Source organism: Lagopus leucura, unplaced genomic scaffold (assembly GCF_019238085.1).
Source record: "Lagopus leucura isolate 7727_CA_CO unplaced genomic scaffold, USGS_WTPT01 Super-Scaffold_760, whole genome shotgun sequence".
NCBI lineage: Eukaryota > Metazoa > Chordata > Aves > Galliformes > Phasianidae > Lagopus > Lagopus leucura.
The window spans coordinates 4,672,247-4,692,620 of NW_024962257.1; the positions used below are offsets into that span (position 1 = coordinate 4,672,247).

Genomic DNA, 20,374 nt, shown 5'->3' on the forward strand with positions numbered 1-20,374 from the left:
TGAGTTTAGGTGTAAAATTTGCCTTTAAGTATGCAAGTCACTGATAGGAAGCACAAATTCTCAATGGTGAACAACTAACACTATTGACTTATGCTGTGTTCACTACTAAATTGCTACTTTATGCTTTTAAAAACTTCGTTTGCCATCTAGAGAACAACACAGTCGTCTTCTAGAAAGCAAACCACTGCCACAGAGGCTCTGCTAGAATTAAGAGACCAGTTTTAAATGAAAACCCCAACAGAGCTGCATCTGCACCGGAAGCACAAATGGGTTATTTTCAACCACGGGTGACCTCAATACACACAAGTTTAACACAGCAAGAGCCAGAAATGCTTTGCTCCCACTTTGACACCTGACAAAAGCTGGCAGGTTAGCAGCAGCAAGCAGCTCCTATTCAGATGTTTAAGCAGGAAGCAGTAGAGGCTGAGCTTCACACATTCTGCCTTGATGACAGGTGTATGTATGCCTGATAGCATCAGATTTGCACTGATGTGAAGCATCTCAAAGGTGTTTGAACAGTCAGAATCTTCAGATACGTGAGAGCTACAGAAAAATAAAAGTCCCATTGATTTAAGAAGTGAAACCCTTAAAGAATCAAACAAAAATCTTTTTGTGTGAAATACTGAATTAAAACTAGATGTCATTCCAGCAAATTAGTTCCAAATCAAATTGTTTTTTATGAGTTGTATAGAGTTCCATCAAGAAGAATCATATTTAGAGACAAAGAAAGGATCGATAGCATGGCCTTCACTTAGAACTGATTTCCACCACAGAAAAACAGTGCGTGTTGAATATGTTGAATACCTTCATGCTGATTGTATAGGAACAAAAATTTAAACTTCTTTCAGCGTGAACAACTTCATATCCAGCATCTTCCAGAACACCCAGGTCTTCCAATTATCCTTGTTTAGGCCTAGTAAATTTGATCCAAGAGCAAACATTATTAGGAAGTATTTTGTACCAGAAGTTTAAAATCAAAACAGCTCTCATGTATGATTTCCCTAAAGCAACTTCTGCTTTTCAACAGTCACCTACCAAGGACTTGTCAACACCTTTCGAGAAGAACCTGGTTCTTATTTCATCAGTTGAGACAGCAGCCAACTACACTAAGTATATGCAAATTATGATGTAGAGAATTTAACTTAAGCTCCACCCCTCTCCCTCCCACCATACATATATCTGCACTTCGAGCCAAATTTAAATACAAAAGGAACCAGTAATTATCTTGTAAATGAACCAATGCGAGTTTGCATTCTTCCCTGAATAACACTTCCTTTTTTTTTTCCTGCAGAGGAGGAAAAAGGACTGCTACAGAAACACAGCAACATTCAAAACCTTTAAAACAAAAGGTAGATTATTTAATGCATTGACGATGTTAATCTGAAGATAAATAAATCCACAACAGACTTTTAAGTTTCTTTTGAGATTTCCTTTTTCTTTGCGGAGAATATTTCTGAAATTATACAGTACTGAGAGGGTGTTCTTTTATTTTCTCAATGTCCAGGTGAAAAGCAAAGCTCAGTTCTCTCTGCTCTCTTCATGGAACTCCTCAATGCCCCGTTCCAGGTGTGATTCTCTTAAGCTTTTACTTGAAAGCGGAGTAGTGAGCAATATTAATTTCAGGAATAACTGGATGGTTTGGTCCCTGAGTCATCTTCTTGAGAGCCCATACTCTGAAAGACAGAGATTTATTTCTTCAAAAACAGGTCTGAGGAATTACCTTTGAGACAGACTTTTCTTTGAAGTGAACAGGTATGGAAATTAAGTGGATATGAAGTAACATGCACTTCCTTTTTGTTTTAAAGCACCATGTTTCTGCACGTTGCACTGATGTATTACTACTAGCACTAGGAATGCAAGCATTCAGTACAATGTACTCACTACACTCAATTTCTTAAATATTCTGACAAAAGGTTAAGTCAATTACCTTCTGCACAAACTGAGGGTTCACAGTGATCTCTTGATCCATGGCTTTCAGTCGTTCATCAAGCTCTATACATTTCAGCATCTTAAAAAACAAAGAAACAACAACAACAAAACATACTAAGCTGACTGTTTTGTCCAGCTTGTAAAAGATCTGCTGATACTTTGTGGCTGTGCTATGGAGAACTAAAAACCTCTGCCATCACAAAAATTCTATGTCAAAATGCTCTTTGCCTTCATCTCTTAGATGAAAGCCTCACATCACTTTTTATTCCCTTATTTTAATTAATATCTTCCCAACAATCCTTTTTAAAGCCACTGATGGACAGCCCCGTGAGGTCAGTGACCTCAAACTACAGGCATATCACTGTCAACCAAGCCAACCCTTGAACAGTCCTAATCCAGCCAGTTTCAAGAAGTTCACATCATCAACATTAAGCAGCCTGTCTACTGAGATGTCTCAAGCTGACAGAAGATAAAGCAGGAAAGTCATAGCTAATTACTATCAATCTAGAACTTTTAAATGAGAAATAGTAACGATTCATAGCTCTCCATCCCTACATGTAAGTTACCTACGCTGTCTTCTCCCAGCACCTGATTTCAGACTATTCAGTAGGAACTAGCTATTAAAAATAACACTAGTTATTCAGTAGGCATTCCAGAAGCATTAAAATTCTTGCAGATTTACCTCCTGATCAATGTTATGAAGCATAGCTGGATTGTTATACTTCTCAGGATTATCGTGGAAACAGACCATCCCATCCTTCTGATTAATACTTGCAAAGATTTCACCATCTTCTATCTGAAATGAGAGAGTTTAAAATAAAGCATCACCAACAACAGAATTTCAGGTATCTACAACGCCTTGTGGGATTTCATTCAACATGAAACAGAACCATTCTTCTGCCACACACTGCCAAATGAGACAGTCTTACACAGTATCAATATTTAAGTTAGGACTATTTAGTCAAGTTGCAAGTCTTACCATGTGGAGGACGTACTTTTCTGCTTCCTGGGGCCCCGACAGCTGAACTCGACTTGCCATGTCTTGTAATGACAACGTTAAGAACGTCTGTAATTAAGAAAATGCCAAGCCACTGAAATTACACACTAAGATCTTCCCCTGCCAATCCTTCATGGCCCAACAGTCTTATTTTTGAAGTTGGATGGGATGAAACAGGCAGAACGCACAGCTGTTACTTACAAAAGCACTGTGACAGCACAGTCAGCTCTTACTCCAAAGATTCTAGTTTGTTATACTGTGCATGAATGCAGGCCAAACTCACAGAGTCATTACTTCATTTCTGCAATCTCTTTCTGTCCCTTAGGAGTTGTGATCATGTCCAACCTCTTACCCACATTCAAACCTAAATAAGGCAGCTGTCCACCCCTTGAACTTCCATCAAGAATTGCATACATTGCACTACTTCCAAAGTTACTTCTATTGCAGCAAATACTGTTTGAGCTTAAGAAAGAGAGAGCTTCCCCTGATCCCTTTTAAGGATTAATCATCTCTTCGGCCAAGGACCAGATCACTACATTGCTTCTGCATTTCCTTTAACTGACACTTCCAAAATCCATGCTATTCACTCATTCTCATCTAATGAAGTAAACTATGAAGTTCAGGTTTCCTATTTTTGAACAAAGATGGAGTTTTGGGTTATTAGTGTTTATGACCTTTTTGATTACGAACTAAATGACCGTGGGCTAAGCTCTCTCATTCCCTGTAGCAAAACCATTGAATTAGATCAGAGTATTGCCACAGACAGTAAGGTCTGGAAGCTTCTGTGCAAAAAGCAAGCAGGTAAGCAGACATACAGCTGGATACCACCGCCCATGGCTGTGCACAAACCCCTCTGATAGACACTGACTGAACCAACTTTGCACTAATGTTCAAGTAGCTAACTGAATTGGTTTTCTACCTAAAGCATCTGAAAGTCTCAGAATGGTTCTTCACACACACATGAATCTGTTTGTTTCCCTGCGACACGACTATGTTATCATTTTGCACTTGTGTGAATAAATTTCAACCTGCACATCTTACCCATCTTACCTTGGTTAGCCTCTGAATATTCTTTTTGTAGAGAGATGACAAGCATTGCTTAACCAGCCCCATATTGTTATCCCTTGTGAATGTTTCACTGTGTTTGTTCACCAGATTTCGAAGCTCCGAGGGTTTATTGGTAGAATAAACTTGTGCTAATTCATGGTAAGCATTGCTGAGGGGCTGCAATCAGAAAAATGAGAACTCTTCTTAAAGAACATGGTGCTCAACCAGCCTCACAAATTCAAGTCACTACTTCAACATAAGCCATTCAGACAAGAAGAAATTAAAGTAGCTCAAGTGCCTCTTAAAATCTAAGTGATGCCCATGCAGGTCCAGGGCAACAACAGATCCTTGTCCAGTCAACTGTATTAAAGCAGTGTAAGATCTAATCAGCTCTGTTCAAGGACCAGCATACAACAATCTTAGTTATTAAAAAAAAAAAAAAGAAGCAGGAAAAGAGCCTTTGGTTGACTATCAGATGACAAAAGCTGAGTCTAAGCTCAGCAGCATTGCATTCACAGTTTATTCATAATATCTGTTCTAATACCTAAGACACTGTCAGCCCTGATCCCTGTGAATCACAGCATGGACAACACAATCATATATGCATCACATATTCATACTGAATGGCATACTGAATGCCAAGTGAAACTTGTCAACTTTGAGTTCTGAAGTAAAGGTTATCAAGGGATGTGCAATATCAGTGAGGAGAACACTGCTAATTACAAAGTCCTATTCAACTCAAAAGACTTTTTTTTAAACAGAAAAAGATGAAGATCCTTATTTCCCATACGAACAATATTATTTATAATCTTTAGCCACAGTAGACTCGAAAAACAAGAATGTGCAACACTGAACAGTATCACCAAATCAGGGTAGAAAAATGCCAGCAATACGATTTTTATTATCCATGCCCTGTTCTGTGATTTAGCTGCTTTTACAAGACTTACCTTAATGAACCTACCAACTATCTGGGAAGTATATTTTGGTAGCTGTTGAACTTTGCCAAGTAGTATCAAAGAAACTAGAATATACTTTTTATAAGATTCCAACATAATATGACTAACTGCCATGGCTGGAGTAGTTATTGCCTAAGTGAGAGAAAAAGACATGAATCAAGTTTAATATTTCATTGGTAACTTGCAATAGCTACACTATCAACATCTCAGTTTAAAACTGTACGCACAAAGGATGCAGTGACATCTTAGATTCACTTTTGAGCATTACAGCTTAACTTCTATCAAAGGTAATTATCTGAAAACATCCTAAAAAAGTCCTATATGAACTACTCAAAACATCATATATTACAGTAATGCCTAACTTAAAAAACCCCGTTAAGATCAAAGCCCCTTTGTTTGATACGTATCTGAAGTTGTACTGTAAATCACCAGTGGTGCCTGTTACAAGGAATGATTACACAGCCCCTGTGAAAGCTGAATTTACACACATCCTTATAATATCCCTACGAAATCTTTCTATTATGCAACCTCTTATTTAACCACGATGAAAGAGGTTTGTAGAACAGCAAGAAGGGATTTTAGTTCACCCCAATGCTGCTACTCAACAGCTCACCCTTGCTTACAGAAAAGCACTGCACTGGTTTATTTTGCACATTTGACAGAAGGTTTTCTTCGCTGAGTTTTCTGAATTCTGCTATTCTCTCTTCTTTCATAGAAGAAAGTAGAGCAGTCATTATTATAACAGGCATGAAGTGTAACTTCCATAAAAAAATTGGCAAAGGTCAGAAGCAAAGCCACAGTGCTCTCTGAAAATGCACAGTTCTGAGCACCAGCCTGTTTCTGTGTGAGCAGTAATGAGTGAGCACTTGAAAATATTTATAGTGAGATAAATTTAACATCAACCTTTGAGTTGCATAGCTTTATGGTGCATTAGTTGCTTGGCTGGGACTTTCCAAGAAGATAACACTTCTAAATTCAGTTTGTTACTTCACTCTGTGCACCAAGAGTATCATTTAGTCTGGGCTCCTCATGATACAGCTGATAAACAAAAATGAACTCCAAGCAGTTTCTATACACAGTTATAATGCACAGCATACAAAAGCAAACCCAGTGTGAACGCTGAACAGAAGCACAGACCTCTTAATAGAGCTGCATCCTAAAGGTTAAGAACAAAAATAATCAGACTGCTTGTACTTGACACTGGGTGCACAGCTTTCTGTTTGTCCTTTGTGGCAATTTGAAGCTGGCTCACTACCTCAGTGCTATCACACATCCCCACTTTTGCTTTTCAATTCACCACAATTCAGACTGATGAGTTTTAATTAAAGTTACCTGTTCATAGAAGTAGAGTGCTCTTTCAAAGTTCTTTAGCCCAGTGTATATCATCCCACCATAGTAGTAATAACATAAAAAGTGCTTTGCATCGTATGCCCCATTTTCTTTACAAATATCCATCATGTCCACATCTAGATATGGGAGGGCAGGTTTAAAGCATTTTGCTAACAAACAGAGCTACAAGAAAACAAATCAAGTGTTTATAAATTAGCTATTTCAAATATCCACGAAGATGACACTGAAATACGATGCATTTAGTAGTATTTAATATAACCTCACTCCTCTGAGAGTTCAAAAACAGTGTATGTCACAGCAGAGGCATAACACACATCATACATTGTATTGTGGTGTTTGGAAAAGCACAGACTGTGAACTTTTAGAAATCATTTGAATCCTAAAGAAATCAGACCAGCCAATAAAGCAGCCTGAAACTCCAGGCCTTCCAGACTACCGTGCTGGCAGCACTCAATACTGCACTAAACATTCTCATCCAACTCTAAGTCCCAGGAGCCAAGAATGAAGTGCAAATCCAGGCCAAAGACATGGAGACAAGCATGCCTTTTGTCAAACCCGAGCAAACAGTATTTGGCCAGAACACTTACACTGTCTAAGAGAAGCTGTGCACGACTTCCAGCCCAGAGAGAAGGGCTTTCAGAAGTCATGAACAAAATCAAAGACCTGGGGACATGTGCTGAACATTTAGCAGGAAGAGAAGGGAGTTTTATTGCAGTATGCCATATTGCTGACTACTGGAAAAGAATTAAAAAACAAAATCAAAAACCCCAAGGCCACAATTCAAAGCTTCCTTTACGCTGCAATACGTGGATGTGCATTTCTCAAACAGCTGTAGGGAATCTACCAGCTTTCGCTCTCAGAATCAAGACCTTACCTGGCAGAGATCTGCATGTATTGAGGTCAGCTGGTTTGTGTTCATCTGCATCTTGTCTATGGCTTGTCTGAGAATGCTAATTCCTCGCAGGGGCTGTCAGAAATTACATCTCTTTCAGATAATTTCTCATAGATGGCAGCACATTGGATCTTATGTTGACACTTACAAATGAAAAATAACACTAATTGACAGGTTCCATTAAGTAATAATTAACTTGTGGTTCCCTTTTTGTAGGATATTGCAGTCACTCAGAAAATAAGATGAGCCTACGGTATATAAACTCCCCTGACAAACTGAACAAAGTCACCAATTCTGCTTCACAGAGACAAGGAAAGGCTCCTGCTTCACTCAGTCCTGATTTCTCTTACTTCAAGCTAGATTTAACTTACTTTTTCAGGGCATTTTCAGTATCTTATCCCTAAAAACAAACATCCCCTACATTTTAAGGCACTTCATTAAGCACGCTGTGTTAGACTGGTGAGAGGAACACTGAAATCTCTCTGACTCATTGGCTCTGTCAGTTTGGGCAGCTCTCCCCTCCTCACACACCATCTGAATAACACACCTGGTACACCTGACTTCCTGGTTTGTGTGTGAGAGCAAGGTTTTAGCTAATTCCCTCCCCCATATTTTAATGCCTATTTTCCTTAAGGAGGTTTTAAAATCTTCTTTTAGGTTCGTTACTGCTCAGTAGACTTAACATACATAAGGAGCCACACAAAAATACTTCACATGAAATTAGCAGTAAATCTTTATGAAGCAAGTAACGTCCCTCTTAAGAGCCTGGCTTTGTAGGTTCCTTATTTGTATTAGCTGATACTTGCTCACCTGTTTTCTCTCCACAAGGGCATTTGTTAACTGGTGGCACAGGCCAGCAACTAAACAGAGAAAAACAAAATAATTCAGTCAAAAAATAAAATCAACAATACCAAACTATATCAATACACACAAAGTTTTTCTATAAAGTGCTGAATTAACTTACAAGTGTCTGTTGCATATCTGATGTGTTCCCCATTACAAGTACTGATGAAGAGCTGCACCTGTGAGAATAACGTTTCGAAGTCGGGGATGCTGGGCATAGAAAACTTCACAAACCTAAAACAAGACCCCCAAAAAAGTTTAACACACAACAGTAAGAGATTAATTAAAGAAAAAAAGTTTTATCTTCATCAGTCTCTACAGATACAGGCAGCTGCTTGCAAGAAGTGCCAAAGTGGTCATGACAGATGGCATATGATTTCCCCAGGAACTGCACAGCACTTGGAAGTACACTTTTAGTGCACAGTCCTACTATGAGTCTGGTGACAAACCAGTTTGGAACTATGGCCAACAAAGATCACTTTATCTGCTACAATTATAATCACAATAAATTGCTAGCAGTGAAATTTTTATACTAAACCACAGAACTTCTCCAGACACCTGCTTGAATGCGTCAAAGATTTTTCAACTATTAAATGATCAGACTTGTCTGTCTTGCTAAAAGCTCCTTCATTTTCAGCTTCTCTCCATCCCTGCAGGCTCCTCAGTACCCTACAGGCTGCAGCTGCACACTGCTTCAGTTATGATTACACTATCTGAGTGCAATGAGAACTCTGCACATGGCTTCATGCTTACAGCTTGGCTCACTCGTGTCCTGCCAATTAAAAGTTTTTGCTGAACTGATAGGTAAAAACACTCATACAGACATAAACAACACAACTAGATACAGCCTTAAGGAAAACAAACCTCCATTTGGCAGTAATGACAGTGTAAGGCTCCAGATTTTTTTCTGCTGAAAGCAGGAATTTGCTTTAACATTTCTTCTAATAAAAGGCACGTCACCAAAGGAAACTAAGCACTACTCTACAACAGACTGAAGATACTTGTGTCTGGCTCGCAATCCAGCATGTAGCTTGAAATTCTGATGCTAGAATGCTTAATTAAAAGAAAGCCACACTTACAAGACAGCAAGAACTCCTAACGAGTGTTCCTGCACATCCAGGGCACCAAGCACTGTATCCAGATGGGAGAGGTTTTTCGCTAGCAGTTCTCCGCTTTTATTGATCAGCTCACAAAGCTGGGTCATTTGCCCTGAAATGAAAAGCATCCTTGTCAGACCCCACTTAGAAATCACACACACATTCCCACGCTTCATTGCAACTTGAATCCCTATTAAAAAATAACTTAAAAAGTCAGGAAAACGTAGCATCACCCAGCCAATTTCCTGCTCTGCAGTACGTGAGGCATCAGTTCTCAGAAAATAAGTGACAGGTAAACTTCTGACCGCTGGGACAGCAAAGGGAGCACGAGCAGCAGCATCAATCCACCTCACTACAGGGGGCTTCAGGATCCCATAGCAACAACCAGCTCTGCTTGAGCCAAGTCTCCCAGACTCCAGCAAGTTTTTGCAATGCCAAATTCTCTCTAACATGAACAGAATTTACCTCCACCTGTGCCTTCTAGTCGTTAAAAGCAAAAACATATCTACCAAGAACAGCGTCCTCCCCTTTCTGAAATAATAATAAAACCACCCCAATACCAATGCTCCTTAGCATTCCTCAAGTGCCTTATTCACTTCTCTGGGCTGCTCATTATTGATTTCAAAAACCCTGCAACTGAACACCTCCAATAACGGGGTTTTCAAAATCTGTTCTTAACTTTACTTCATATAATTATTACTACAGCATTGTTCTATTCATTGTGAACTATAAACACAGCATGAAATGTGACTACTTTGAATAAGGAAGGTATGGTAAGCCCTCACAAATAAAGCAGTGACTTCCCTCTTTATTATAACAAACTGCTTTCAAAACCCTTTCTTTTTTTCTCCTCCTTCAAAACTACAGGAATTAAAACCACATCTTTCTGAAGCAGAGGATTGTTAAAGTGTTCAATCCTTGTTGATTATAGGAAAAAAAAGCAGAGGTCCTTTCACCCTTTACAGAAGTCTTCATGACCTGAAGAATAGTGCCCCCATTCATAGAGATTTACACCATTCTCAAATTTCTTGGCCTTTTCCTTTGAAAACAAAGACGAAACCGGGGAGCCTTACCAATGAAATGCTAACACTGAAGTAAAAACAGGGATCAAAAGGTCCATAGGTGGGACCACAGACCAGGAACCCCAGACACCCATCCTCATAACATCTCTGCCCATCCAGATTGCAAACTCCCAAGACAAGCATGGAGAGAAACAGGGCCTGTAAAATCTCATTTGGCAATGATATTCAAGCACTGCAAAAGGTCAGTTCTGATGCCCTCCCCAGCAGACAAATCCTCCCATTCTACAGCCTTCATCCAGCATCCTCCCCCCATAAAAACAAACAAACAGGAACCAAAACCACAAAGAAGAAAAAAAAAAAATCCAACAAACCCCAAATATGCTACATATTAACAGCATGCAAGTGGAAGACCCACACAAGGCCTCACTACACGTCCATTTATGTCATCCCCTGCGCAGTTTAGCACTGACAGCCCAGGACTACAAGTACACCTGATTCTCCCACTGCAGTCTGTGGTGCCTGCACTCACTCCTCAAAGACAGCACCTATCCGGGCAGCCCCCAATGGCAGAACTTCCATGAAGGCAGCCAGCTTTCCCCTAGAATAGTGTTCACCTTCAAAACTATATAAGAACTTGCCAGCTAAACTAAACCACACAAAAAATCTTCTGTAGTCTGCTAAGTACCTGCATCTTGCATAGATACAAACTGTCTCCAGCATCTGCTATCCTCAGTAAAAATGCTACAAATTTAGTAAATTAAAACCAAAGCATGACAGAATCTACACTCCACCCAAAAGTAACTGCCAGAGATAAAGCCTGAGGGCTGCAGAAGAAAGCATGAATTTCTGATTGCTTACAGAGTGCAAACATCCACGGAACACTAGGATTTGGGAGGGTCCTCTGGGGACTCCCAAGTTCAATCCCTCTTAAGGCAGGTTCTCTACGGCAGGTTGCACAGGAAGGTGTCCAGTTGGGGTCTGAATACCTCCAGAGGAGACTCCACCACCCCTGGTCAGCCTGTTCCAGTGCTCTGCCACCCTGACACTGAAGAAGTTCTTAGGGAGCATCCCCACAGAAAGTTCAAGAAGTACAAGACACCCACATGTGGGGTAATGAGAAGCTTGGCAATGAAACAGTTTACACAGAAGTATTAAAACACCTTCTGAGTGCTGTGTAATGACAACCACGAGGCAGCCCCAGGCCTCTCCCCTTTTCCCCCGAGGTACATCAGACATCCCAGCAGCACTGACAGCCCCTCAGAGCCCCAAACCGGGAAGGCTGAGCTTTCACCCACAGGAGCCAGCACTTCTGAAACACATTCAAGCCCCACTTCCCTGAAGCCCCCCTATTTCCCATCCCCCTCCCAAGGCTTACGCTCCATTCCAGCCGCTCCTCGCGGGGCCGAAGCCCTCCCGGGACCCCCGACGGGGAAACGAAGGCCTCACCGGAGCCACAAGGAGAGCTCCCGGCACGCTCAGAGAGTCAGAGCTCCGCACCGCAGGGCCCAACCACCGCCCGAGATAAAGCCACGAGAGACCCGGGCCCCGACCCGCTCCCCACGTACACACGGGGCCCGGCGAGCCGCACTGGCCGCCGCTCCCCGCTCGGCCCCACCCGCGGTTCGCACCCGGCGGTCACCTTGGGCCGAGAGCTGCCGGACGCTGTTAACGAACTGCTCCAGCGCCGACGCCATCTTGGCGGCTGGCGGCGCGGCCGCGCGCGCTACGGGAGGGGCGGGGCGGGCGGCTGCGAGGGGGGAGGGAGGGAAGGGGCGGCGCGGGCCGGAGCGGCGGAGGGAAGCGGGAAGGAGGCTCCGCCACGGGCGCCGCCGCCACCGGCCAATCAGCGGCCTCTGCGGGAGTCGCGCGACGCCCGCCGCCGCGCGTCACTTCCGCTGTCTCGCGAGAGCAGAAGCCTCTCTCCCCCGCCCGTCGCGGTTGCCGGGGTAACCGCGGCCCAGCCGGAAGCACCGCCCCCGCGCGCACTCCGGACGCGGGAGGCCATCTTAGCGGGAGAAGTCGTGACTCAGCAGGGCCGCCGGGCGGGCGGGTGACGTTGCGGTGACGTCAGCGGCCCTTCTGTGTCACCGCTCCTCACCGGCGGGCTGCTGTCACGCTCGGTCTGCGCCTGGCACAGGCCTGCTGCGGTGAGGGGCTCGGCGCGGCCCCAGCCCCAACGGCAAGTCCCTTCTGTCGGGGCAGCGTGCGTTGAACACCTGCGGCTCGGATCTGCGCAGTCAGATCTGAGGCTTTGACGGCACGGCTTTGGTCGGAACGGCCCTTAAGGACAGGAGTGGGGCTGTGCCTTTCCTGCCGCGGTGCGGTGGCTCAGCTCGGTGAGCGCTGTCTGATGAGGTGCAAATAGCGCTCCTGAACATCAGGGGACAGATTCGTTCCCCTGGCGCCGGGTAGCAGTGATGTTCATTCGGTTTGTATAAGCTGAGCTGCTGGGGCTGCCAGGCGTCCCGTGAGCAAAACTTTGTGCTTGTCAATGAGAGACAAATACGTGCTTGGAGAAGTGCACTGAAATCCCATTCGTTGTGAGAAGTAAAACGTGTTCTTACCAGCTTGAAACTGCACGTTTTCCCTGTTCAGTTTGATCAGGAATTCTGTCCCTCTGCTCACTCGCTGACCCTTACTGGCTGTGCACAACTCACTGCCCTTTCTACGCAACAAGGACAGCACGCCCCGCTAGAAATTATTCGGAAATCGGAAAACGAAATATTTTGGTTCTGCTAAGCTGAATCATTGCTGTCTGACAAAATCTTTTCATTCCCAACTCAGCAGCTGCCTAATCCTGTTAGTCACACTCTTGATGCCTCCCTGCTCTTTATAGCGGCCAAGCGCTTTCTGGCCGTGGTGATCTCTGGTCCTGTGTCAGAATATGCAGCCCTTCCTGCACGCTGTTTCTATGTCAGTGCTTCGTTCTGACACCTTGAGTCCCTCCTTTGCACGGTCGGATGTTTCCCAGCACTGTCTAAAGAGTTCTTCTGTGTCCAGGTATCTTCTTTTAAACCTTCACATCACACGGAGCTGTCACAGCAGGTGACATCCTGGGCGAAGTCTAACTCTTCCCGCGAATTGGTTCAAAGCACATTAAGGTTTTGCTGCAAAAAAAACACTGCATGCGTTACATCTGCACCCGTGTCTCCTGCACGCACCCCAAAACACGGTGGTAAAGGCAGCAGGGAGTCAGCAACGATGCTACTGCCGACCTCGGGGACCGCAGGACGAGCCGTACCACGGCGGGTGGGCAGCAGCCCGAGCCCCGCAGCCCCCCGGCACCGCGGGGAAGGGGAGGGAGCGCGGCTGCAGCCGGCTTAAAGCGGCTCGGAGGGACGGCCGAGCCGAGCTTTGCAAGGCGCTTGTGCCGCTTTAAGGCGGTGCCGCCGTTCCGGGCTCGCTCAGGCACCGGGAAGAGGAACTGGGTTTTTGCACTGCCGGGTCGGGGCGAGCGCTCCGCAGTGCCCCGGCCCGCGGCTTCCCGGGCCCGCAGCGCTCCGCTCGGTGCTTGCTGCATGGGAGGGATGGGTGGGGAGGAGCTGGGGCGAGGAAGAGCCTCTGCACCCCATTGCCTCCCTCCCGCATCCCCTCCTCACCCCCTTTGCATCCCCACATCCCTTCTGCACCCCTTTTGCTTCCTCTCCTCAGCCCCTCTGCGCCGGATTGCAACCCCCGTGCTTTTCCCTACTGCAGCTGCAAGGGGACTTGCTTGCAAGAGCTGTCTGCTTGCAGAGTGCGTGCTTGAAATAACCTCCTCCTCTTCTCCTTCTCCTCAAAAAAAGGACGCCCCCAGCCCCTCTCTGCCATGATTTTGCTGAGCAGCATCTTGCACCTGCGGCCCCGGCACTGCGGTCCCTTGGCAGGGCTGGGCAGGGGATCCAGCCCCACAGCGGGGTCCCGCAGGGCGCTGCGCGTGCTGGTGGACATGGATGGGGTCCTGGCCGACTTCGAAGGAGGATTCCTCAAGAAGTTCAGGGCCAGGTATCCCGACAAGCCCTACATTGCCCTGGAGGACCGGAGGGGCTTCTGGGTGTCGGAGCAATACGGGCGCCTGGCAGCTGAGCTGAGCGTGAGTCTGTGCGTCCCCCTGTGACCCGTGCAGGGCTGCGGTTCGCTTGTGGGTGCAGGGAGGGTGATGAGTAACACGCAAACTTAGGGACATGTCTGCATGCAGCAGTGCTTTGTGTCCCCGAAATCCAGCACTTTTAATGCACATCTCCTTTCCCTGCGTGTGTGGATGGAGATGGATACAAGGACTACAGTGGTATGGTGCCTGCGAGAAGGGGGGCGTGCATGGGGCTCAGGCTCTCCCATTGGCAAAGTCCTAAGCAGCTTGAAGTGCTGAAGGATTGATGTGTGCTCTGTAGTTGGGGTGGGTGGGAGGGAAATAAGGCATCATCCATGCAGTAATGTGGATGATAAAGATGAAACAGACGTACTGCAGGATGACACTTTTTAGTTTTCTGAATCTCAACTTGTTTGAATGTATTAAATGAGATAAGGTCATGTCTGCACAGTCATAAAACCTCCATATCTTGGGCTGAAATAGCAGATCTCCTAGAGACCAGCCCTGGGGCAGCTCTGCTTCCGTCTTGCTCCCAGATCAGGGCTAAGAAGAGCAGAAGCTGCTCTGTGGCTGCAGGAGCATGGCATGTTCCAGCCCCCCTTCATTGGTGAGCACCATCAGAGGAGACTGGGAAACAGGATGAAAAGAGCCCAAACAAATGGAGAACAGCAGCATATAGCGCATAGAGCATGGAAGGGTGGGGAGTTCTGGGTGAAATTGTTCATGGGGAGAGAGAAGCAGCAGAAAATTGGGGTGGAAGTTTTCAGAAGGGCCCATCCTGCTTGGTGCAAGGTGGGATCTCCAGGTTGGGGAACTTCTTCTGCACTGCCATGCTGCAGGGAGCTACTCTGGCTGTAAGAGCTGAGTGGTTTTTTTCATCAACGTGGGCTCAGTTCTTCCCCCATCAAGCTTGATTGCAAAATGCTTTTTGACATAAGTGGAAGCAGAATAGCTGTGGAAGTCATTGCTGTAAGAAAACACTTCAGTGCAGTTTGAATTGCTTTGCTGCATCAGGCCACATCTCTCAGATGTCTCTTGTGCAGCTACATTCAGTTCCCTAGAAATAAAACATTGCCCACCAATGTGAGGCAGAGCAACTGGAGTCTGAATGTCTGCCTGGACCATTGGCGAGCTGCTAGGCTGTTGGTTTTAGTTCAGGAATTTAAGTTCCTTTTCTCCCTGTTTCCCCTCCCCAAATATAGCAGCGGAAGTGCTCAGAGTCAAGACCAATCTTTCAGGGCAGGGCTCACGTCTTCTCCCAGCTGCTCAGCTGCATTTTAACTCTGGGACATGGCTGCTTCCTGTGCATGCGCTCATGCTGTTCCCAGGCTCTCCTCCACAAGGCCCCCATGTCTGCAAAATAATTGCTTTTCTTGGCAGCTGCCAGGCTGCTTCCTATTTGAGGGAGCTCTGGATGCTGTTCCTCAGAGCTGTGCAGCAGGCTCTGCTTTTCCCAAGGCTTCATTCCTTGTGGTGTCTCTTTGCTCCGCTCTCCCTTTGGACCAGACCAGTACAACATGGCTGCAGATCTGGATGTTATGTCTTTCAAAAACCATTGCCTGGTGTTGTTCTGTTTGCCTGGGCATCTCTGAGGAAGACTATATGCATTCATTCTGGCATATACTTCTTCCTAGAATACACTGTCTCCTATGAGAACAGCCTGGCTGATATTTTAAGTGATCTAATGGAGATAAATAGGGCAGAGAGCATCTTGACTTGAACTGCATCACACTGGAGCACAGGAACCTGCCCACTTCAGATGGGTCCACATGGCACTGCTCCTCCAGACACAGATCTGAAGTTCAGTTTGGTGCTGAATATTCTGTGCTTTGAAGCAGCTTTCTCCCCACACGTCGGGCTGCACAGGCAAAACTAAGCCTCCAACCTAAACTGTACAGGGCAGATGCAGGTCACCAAGAGGGGACCAGAGCCAACTCTACCCCATCTAGCTGTAGATGTCCCTGTTAATTGCAGGGGATTTGGGCTGGATGACTGTTAAGGGTCTTTTTCAACTCAAACCATTCTATAACTATGATCTTTCTCACTGCTTCCATCCATGGAAAATGTGCTCATGCAGAGGAAGGAGCACCAAGAAGTCCTGTGCAGTTACAGCTCTCTTCCTTCTCGCAGGAGAAAGCTATCAGCATCTGGGAATCCAAGAACTTCTTCATTGAGCTGGACCCACTCCCTGGCGCTGTGGAAGCTGTGAAGCAAATGTCAAATTTGGCAGAGTGAGCAGGAACCTTCTGTGGTATTTGGGGTTGGTGGGGGAGCAGCACTGGCTTTGCAGGCTGATCTGCCTCCTGGCAGCAGTGCTCAGTGCAGTGTCAGTGTTGGGAGTGCTGGGCATGGGAGGAAGAAGCAGAAGGCTTGCTGCAAATCAGCCACGTGCATCCCTTTCTCTTCAGCTCTCTGCTCCCAGCAAGGGAAACAAGAAGGATAATGTCCTTGTGAGTGAGGGTGCACATCCTGAGAGTGGGATCTTATGGGTTGACAGCTTAAATCCCCCTGGTCTGTGTGTGGGGGCTGCTTTGATGCCAGGCTGGGCGTGCAGGGACAGCTCGGGGGGGCAGGCTTTGGCCGCCTAGTGACACTGTCCCTCTTTCTCTCTTGGCAGCACTGACGTGTTCATCTGCACAAGCCCTATCAAGAAGTACCGTTATTGCCCTTATGAGAAGGTGAGCAGGGCTGAAGTTTGGCTCCCCCAGCTGTGATCCAGCCGTGACATTTCCTGCTCCATCAGAATTATTCCCAAGCACCTCTGTAGTGCTTTCTGTGCTCTGCCAAATGCATGCACTTGGCCTTAACATTACATATGATGCCAGAACCTGCCTACATGTAAAAAAGCTTGTTCTCCAGCAGCATCCTTCCCACTGCTGAACCATTTGTGGAGGTGCCAGGGCTGCCCATGCTCACCACTTCCTTTGCCTTGCAGTATGCCTGGGTGGAGAAGCACTTTGGCCCCGAGTTTCTGGAGCAGATTGTTCTGACACGGGATAAGACAGTGGTTTCTGCTGACCTGCTCATCGATGACAGACCTGATATAACTGGTAAGGGCGCTATGGGGCAGCAGGACTGAGCATGTATGGGTGGAATCAGAAGTGATGAGTGCTTGTTCCTGCCCTGCTGATGATGCTCTTGTTAGGGGGATGTGTCTGCAGGCTGCAATGTGCAAGGAGTGCCTCGCAGTGGGAGAACTCATCAATCTGACCTCTCCTTGCTTTGCAGGGGCCGAGGTGAACCCCAGCTGGGAGCACGTACTCTTCACTGCCTGCCACAACAAGCATCTGCAGCTGGAGCCCCCCAGGCGCCGGTTGCAGTCCTGGTCTGATGACTGGAGAGCCATTTTGGACAGCAAACGGCTGCCACTGGGCCACGTGGCCTAAACCCTTGCCTCTATCCTGGCCTCCATCCCAGCTGCCTGCTCATCTCCTCATGGAGGCAGACACCATGGGCAGGTAGACAGACAGATGGTCAGACACGTATGGGTTGGGAAAGGAAGGGGAGCTTGGACTTCAGCCTGGCTGCCCTCTGTGCCATGTTGGACCCCCAGTGTCATCTTCCCCCTCTGGCACAGCGCAGCCATCCCTCTGTCCCTCCGTGGTGGAGTCATGCCATGATGGATTTGTCCTCCTGCTGCCATGAATGATCTGCATCCATCCCATCACTGAGGAGCTGTTGCAGCTGCGAGAAACTCTGGTGCTGATTCAGGAAAGAAGGAGCAGACATTTCATTAGCCAGGAGCTGTAAGAAACTCAGCGAGCCTTCACTGGTGGTGATCCATGGATTTCAAAGCCAGGGGCTGTGCATGTGATGGCTACATGCTCCGTGCCCCATCGCTTTCCTCCTCATCATGTCCAGAATGAGCCTGACAGGAGAGCTCTGGGTGTGCATCCATCCAGAAATGGATCAGCCCTGGGTGGTACCAACTGCTGGGCTTGGGCAGTGGGACAGTCAATGCACCAAGCATCCTAAAGCCATTGGTGCAGAGCTGCATGGGAAAACATAAAACATGAGGTGGTGGAGAAGGTATAGCATCACAGAGAAGGTGGCAGAGCACCATGGGGCTGGGCAGGGAGCAGGGTGAGGCCATCATGCTGCTGCCTGCTTGGGATGTGGCACCTCCCAGCTCCCTGAGCCTGCCCCATCCCCCAAACAACAGCAACCTTGCACGTGGCTGCTGCTGCTTCTCCTGGCTCTGTGGGAAGAGATGTCATGATGCAGATCTCTCTGGTTGTGCAGCTGTCACTGCATGCTGCAGGGTCTGCCCACACCATTTGAGATCCCACCACTGTTCCCTCTGTCCTGCCCAAGGACTTGCTGACCACAGGGGTGAAGTTCTCCGCTGAGATGTGTGGTCATGGTTGGTCATCCTGTGTGCTGCTTGCCTTGCACCTTTATCTTTCTTCTCCTCTCATCCCCATCAGCACAAAGCAATCTGAGCCCAGAGCCACATAGCCAACAAACAACAAATTTCAGCAGCAGCAGTCTGTCCCACCGCGTGTGGGACCTGGAGGGGCTCTTGAAGTCGATGCTTCAAATCTGTGCCTTCCCAAGCTGCTGTAGGACCAGGAGTGAAACCCGAATTGCCTCGGGTCTTTCCAAAAGCAGCCCTGTCTGTTGGGATGGGGTCATTGTGTCAAGTCTGCATGGTTTGTGAGTGATATCCACAATGATTTTATTTGAGTTTTTCCTGTTCAAACCACTGTGTGCTTCAGGCATGGTTTGGGCTGTGCCGCCACCTGAGGTGCAGCTCTGCTAAGCATCATGCACAGCATTGTATAGGCTGCAAGTTGATTTTTTGCCCACTGATACCGTGAGCTGCCCAAGCTCTCCGGAGTGCCCTCCCAGCCCATCCTTGAGCTGAAATAAGCTGGCACATTACTGTGGTTGCCCAAATCCAACCATGGGACAGATCCCAGGGACATAGCTTTCCGGACCCAGCATCCCCTTGGTGGGATGTGTGATGCTGGAGAGGCCACAGGGGTTCACAGCAAATGAAGGCAGAGCTAGAGTGTCTCCTGTGTCAGGCTCCACCTGCACACACAGAAATCCCATGTGGATTGCTGTCCTACTGCATCCACCTTGTTCAGGGCTGTGATGCAGTTCTGAAAGGAGCATTGTGCTCCTTTCAGTGCTCAGATGGGCTATGCAGAGCTTTTATTTTCAAACACCCATCCATAAAACAGAGGCTGCTGAGGAGCACTGCAATAGACATCAAGTTTTGTTGGCATCTGGCTTCCCAAAAAGCAGAGTTTGGGTTTTGCAGTTTCCCACCTGTGGTTCTGCCTTTGGCATAGGAATGGGAGCATTCTCCAGGTAGCACATGCCTCATCCTGGGCTCCCCTCCAGGCACAGAGGAAGCAAACATTGGTGCTGGGAATTGTTTTTTTCCCTATATTTTCACTGCCCCATGCAGCTTTAAGGACAGTTTGATTTTTCTCTTCCAGTTCAGACCACTGGGTTAGATGGTTGGAAGCACTCAGAGATTACGTTTGTGGTTCACTGGTGAGTCCAATCCTGCCACAGCTTGAATCCTGCCTAGATGCAATGGCAAGGAAAAATGTGGTACAGCTCATACCTGAGATGTGCATTTCTGAGCCCAAGGGGTAGCACGGGTCGGACCCTCTCCCCCCGATACTGGGGGAAGAATGGAACATTTGCACCAGGACTGGGTTGTGCATTCCCTGTGTGTCCCTGGCACTTGCAGGGTTAACCAAAGAGCTTAGATTTGGGGCTTTTCCTCTCTGTTGAGCATGAAAGTGGCTACGAAGAGATGCATGTTCCCATTGCCGCACCGCGAAGGAGACGCACAATAAACCTCTCTGTGCCACAGCCTCAGCCTCTCTCTGTGGGCTCAATGGGCTCAGGGGGCATGCGGCTGCTGTGGGGGCCTGGGGAGAACCCATGATGGGATTGGGACACCCAGGGGCATCTATTTGCTCCTGGTGAGTTTGGGCAGCGCAGCCTGGACCAGGTGTGCGTCCCTCAAAAGCCACTATGGGGCCAAAAATCTTGCTGGAGTTTGGACAACAGCTCCTGATTTGTGGGGCAGCCTGCAAAGCCCCATTGTGAGCACTGGACCCTGATATCAGCCCTCAGCCCACACAAAGGATGCTGGAAGCAATGAAAGCGCCTCTTACATGTCAGCACTAAGGGCTGATTTTGACAT

At 46.9% G+C, this 20,374-nt stretch overlaps 2 protein-coding genes across 4 annotated transcripts; one reads left to right on the forward strand and one right to left on the reverse strand.

The window, feature by feature from the left end:
- Nucleotides 1–1,327: 1,327 nt before the first annotated feature.
- On the reverse strand, nt 1,328–11,861 carry COPS3 (COP9 signalosome subunit 3). 3 transcript variants are annotated; one of them, XM_042864470.1, is made up of 12 exons: nt 11,773–11,861; nt 9,094–9,223; nt 8,136–8,248; nt 7,982–8,031; nt 7,154–7,246; nt 6,262–6,441; nt 4,921–5,061; nt 3,977–4,150; nt 2,909–2,995; nt 2,612–2,725; nt 1,928–2,008; nt 1,328–1,673 (listed from the first exon to the last, which is right to left on the reverse strand). In XM_042864470.1, the coding sequence occupies exons 1-12, from the start codon at nt 11,825–11,827 to the stop codon at nt 1,620–1,622; spliced, it is 1,272 nt and encodes a 423-aa protein (XP_042720404.1). In that variant the 5' UTR covers nt 11,828–11,861; the 3' UTR covers nt 1,328–1,619. The 3 variants fall into 3 exon arrangements, with proteins under 3 accessions (XP_042720404.1, XP_042720405.1, XP_042720406.1); XM_042864471.1 differs by lacking the exon at nt 11,773–11,861 and adding an exon at nt 11,509–11,600; XM_042864472.1 differs by lacking the exon at nt 6,262–6,441.
- Nucleotides 11,862–13,594: 1,733 nt separating this feature from the next.
- NT5M (5',3'-nucleotidase, mitochondrial) lies at nt 13,595–20,040 on the forward strand. Its single transcript, XM_042864701.1, has 5 exons — nt 13,595–14,205; nt 16,333–16,433; nt 16,820–16,880; nt 17,138–17,252; nt 17,431–20,040. Exons 1-5 carry the CDS (start codon nt 13,942–13,944, stop codon nt 17,586–17,588), a joined length of 699 nt encoding a protein of 232 aa, XP_042720635.1. The 5' UTR covers nt 13,595–13,941; the 3' UTR covers nt 17,589–20,040.
- The last annotated feature ends 334 nt before the right edge of the window (nt 20,041–20,374 follow it).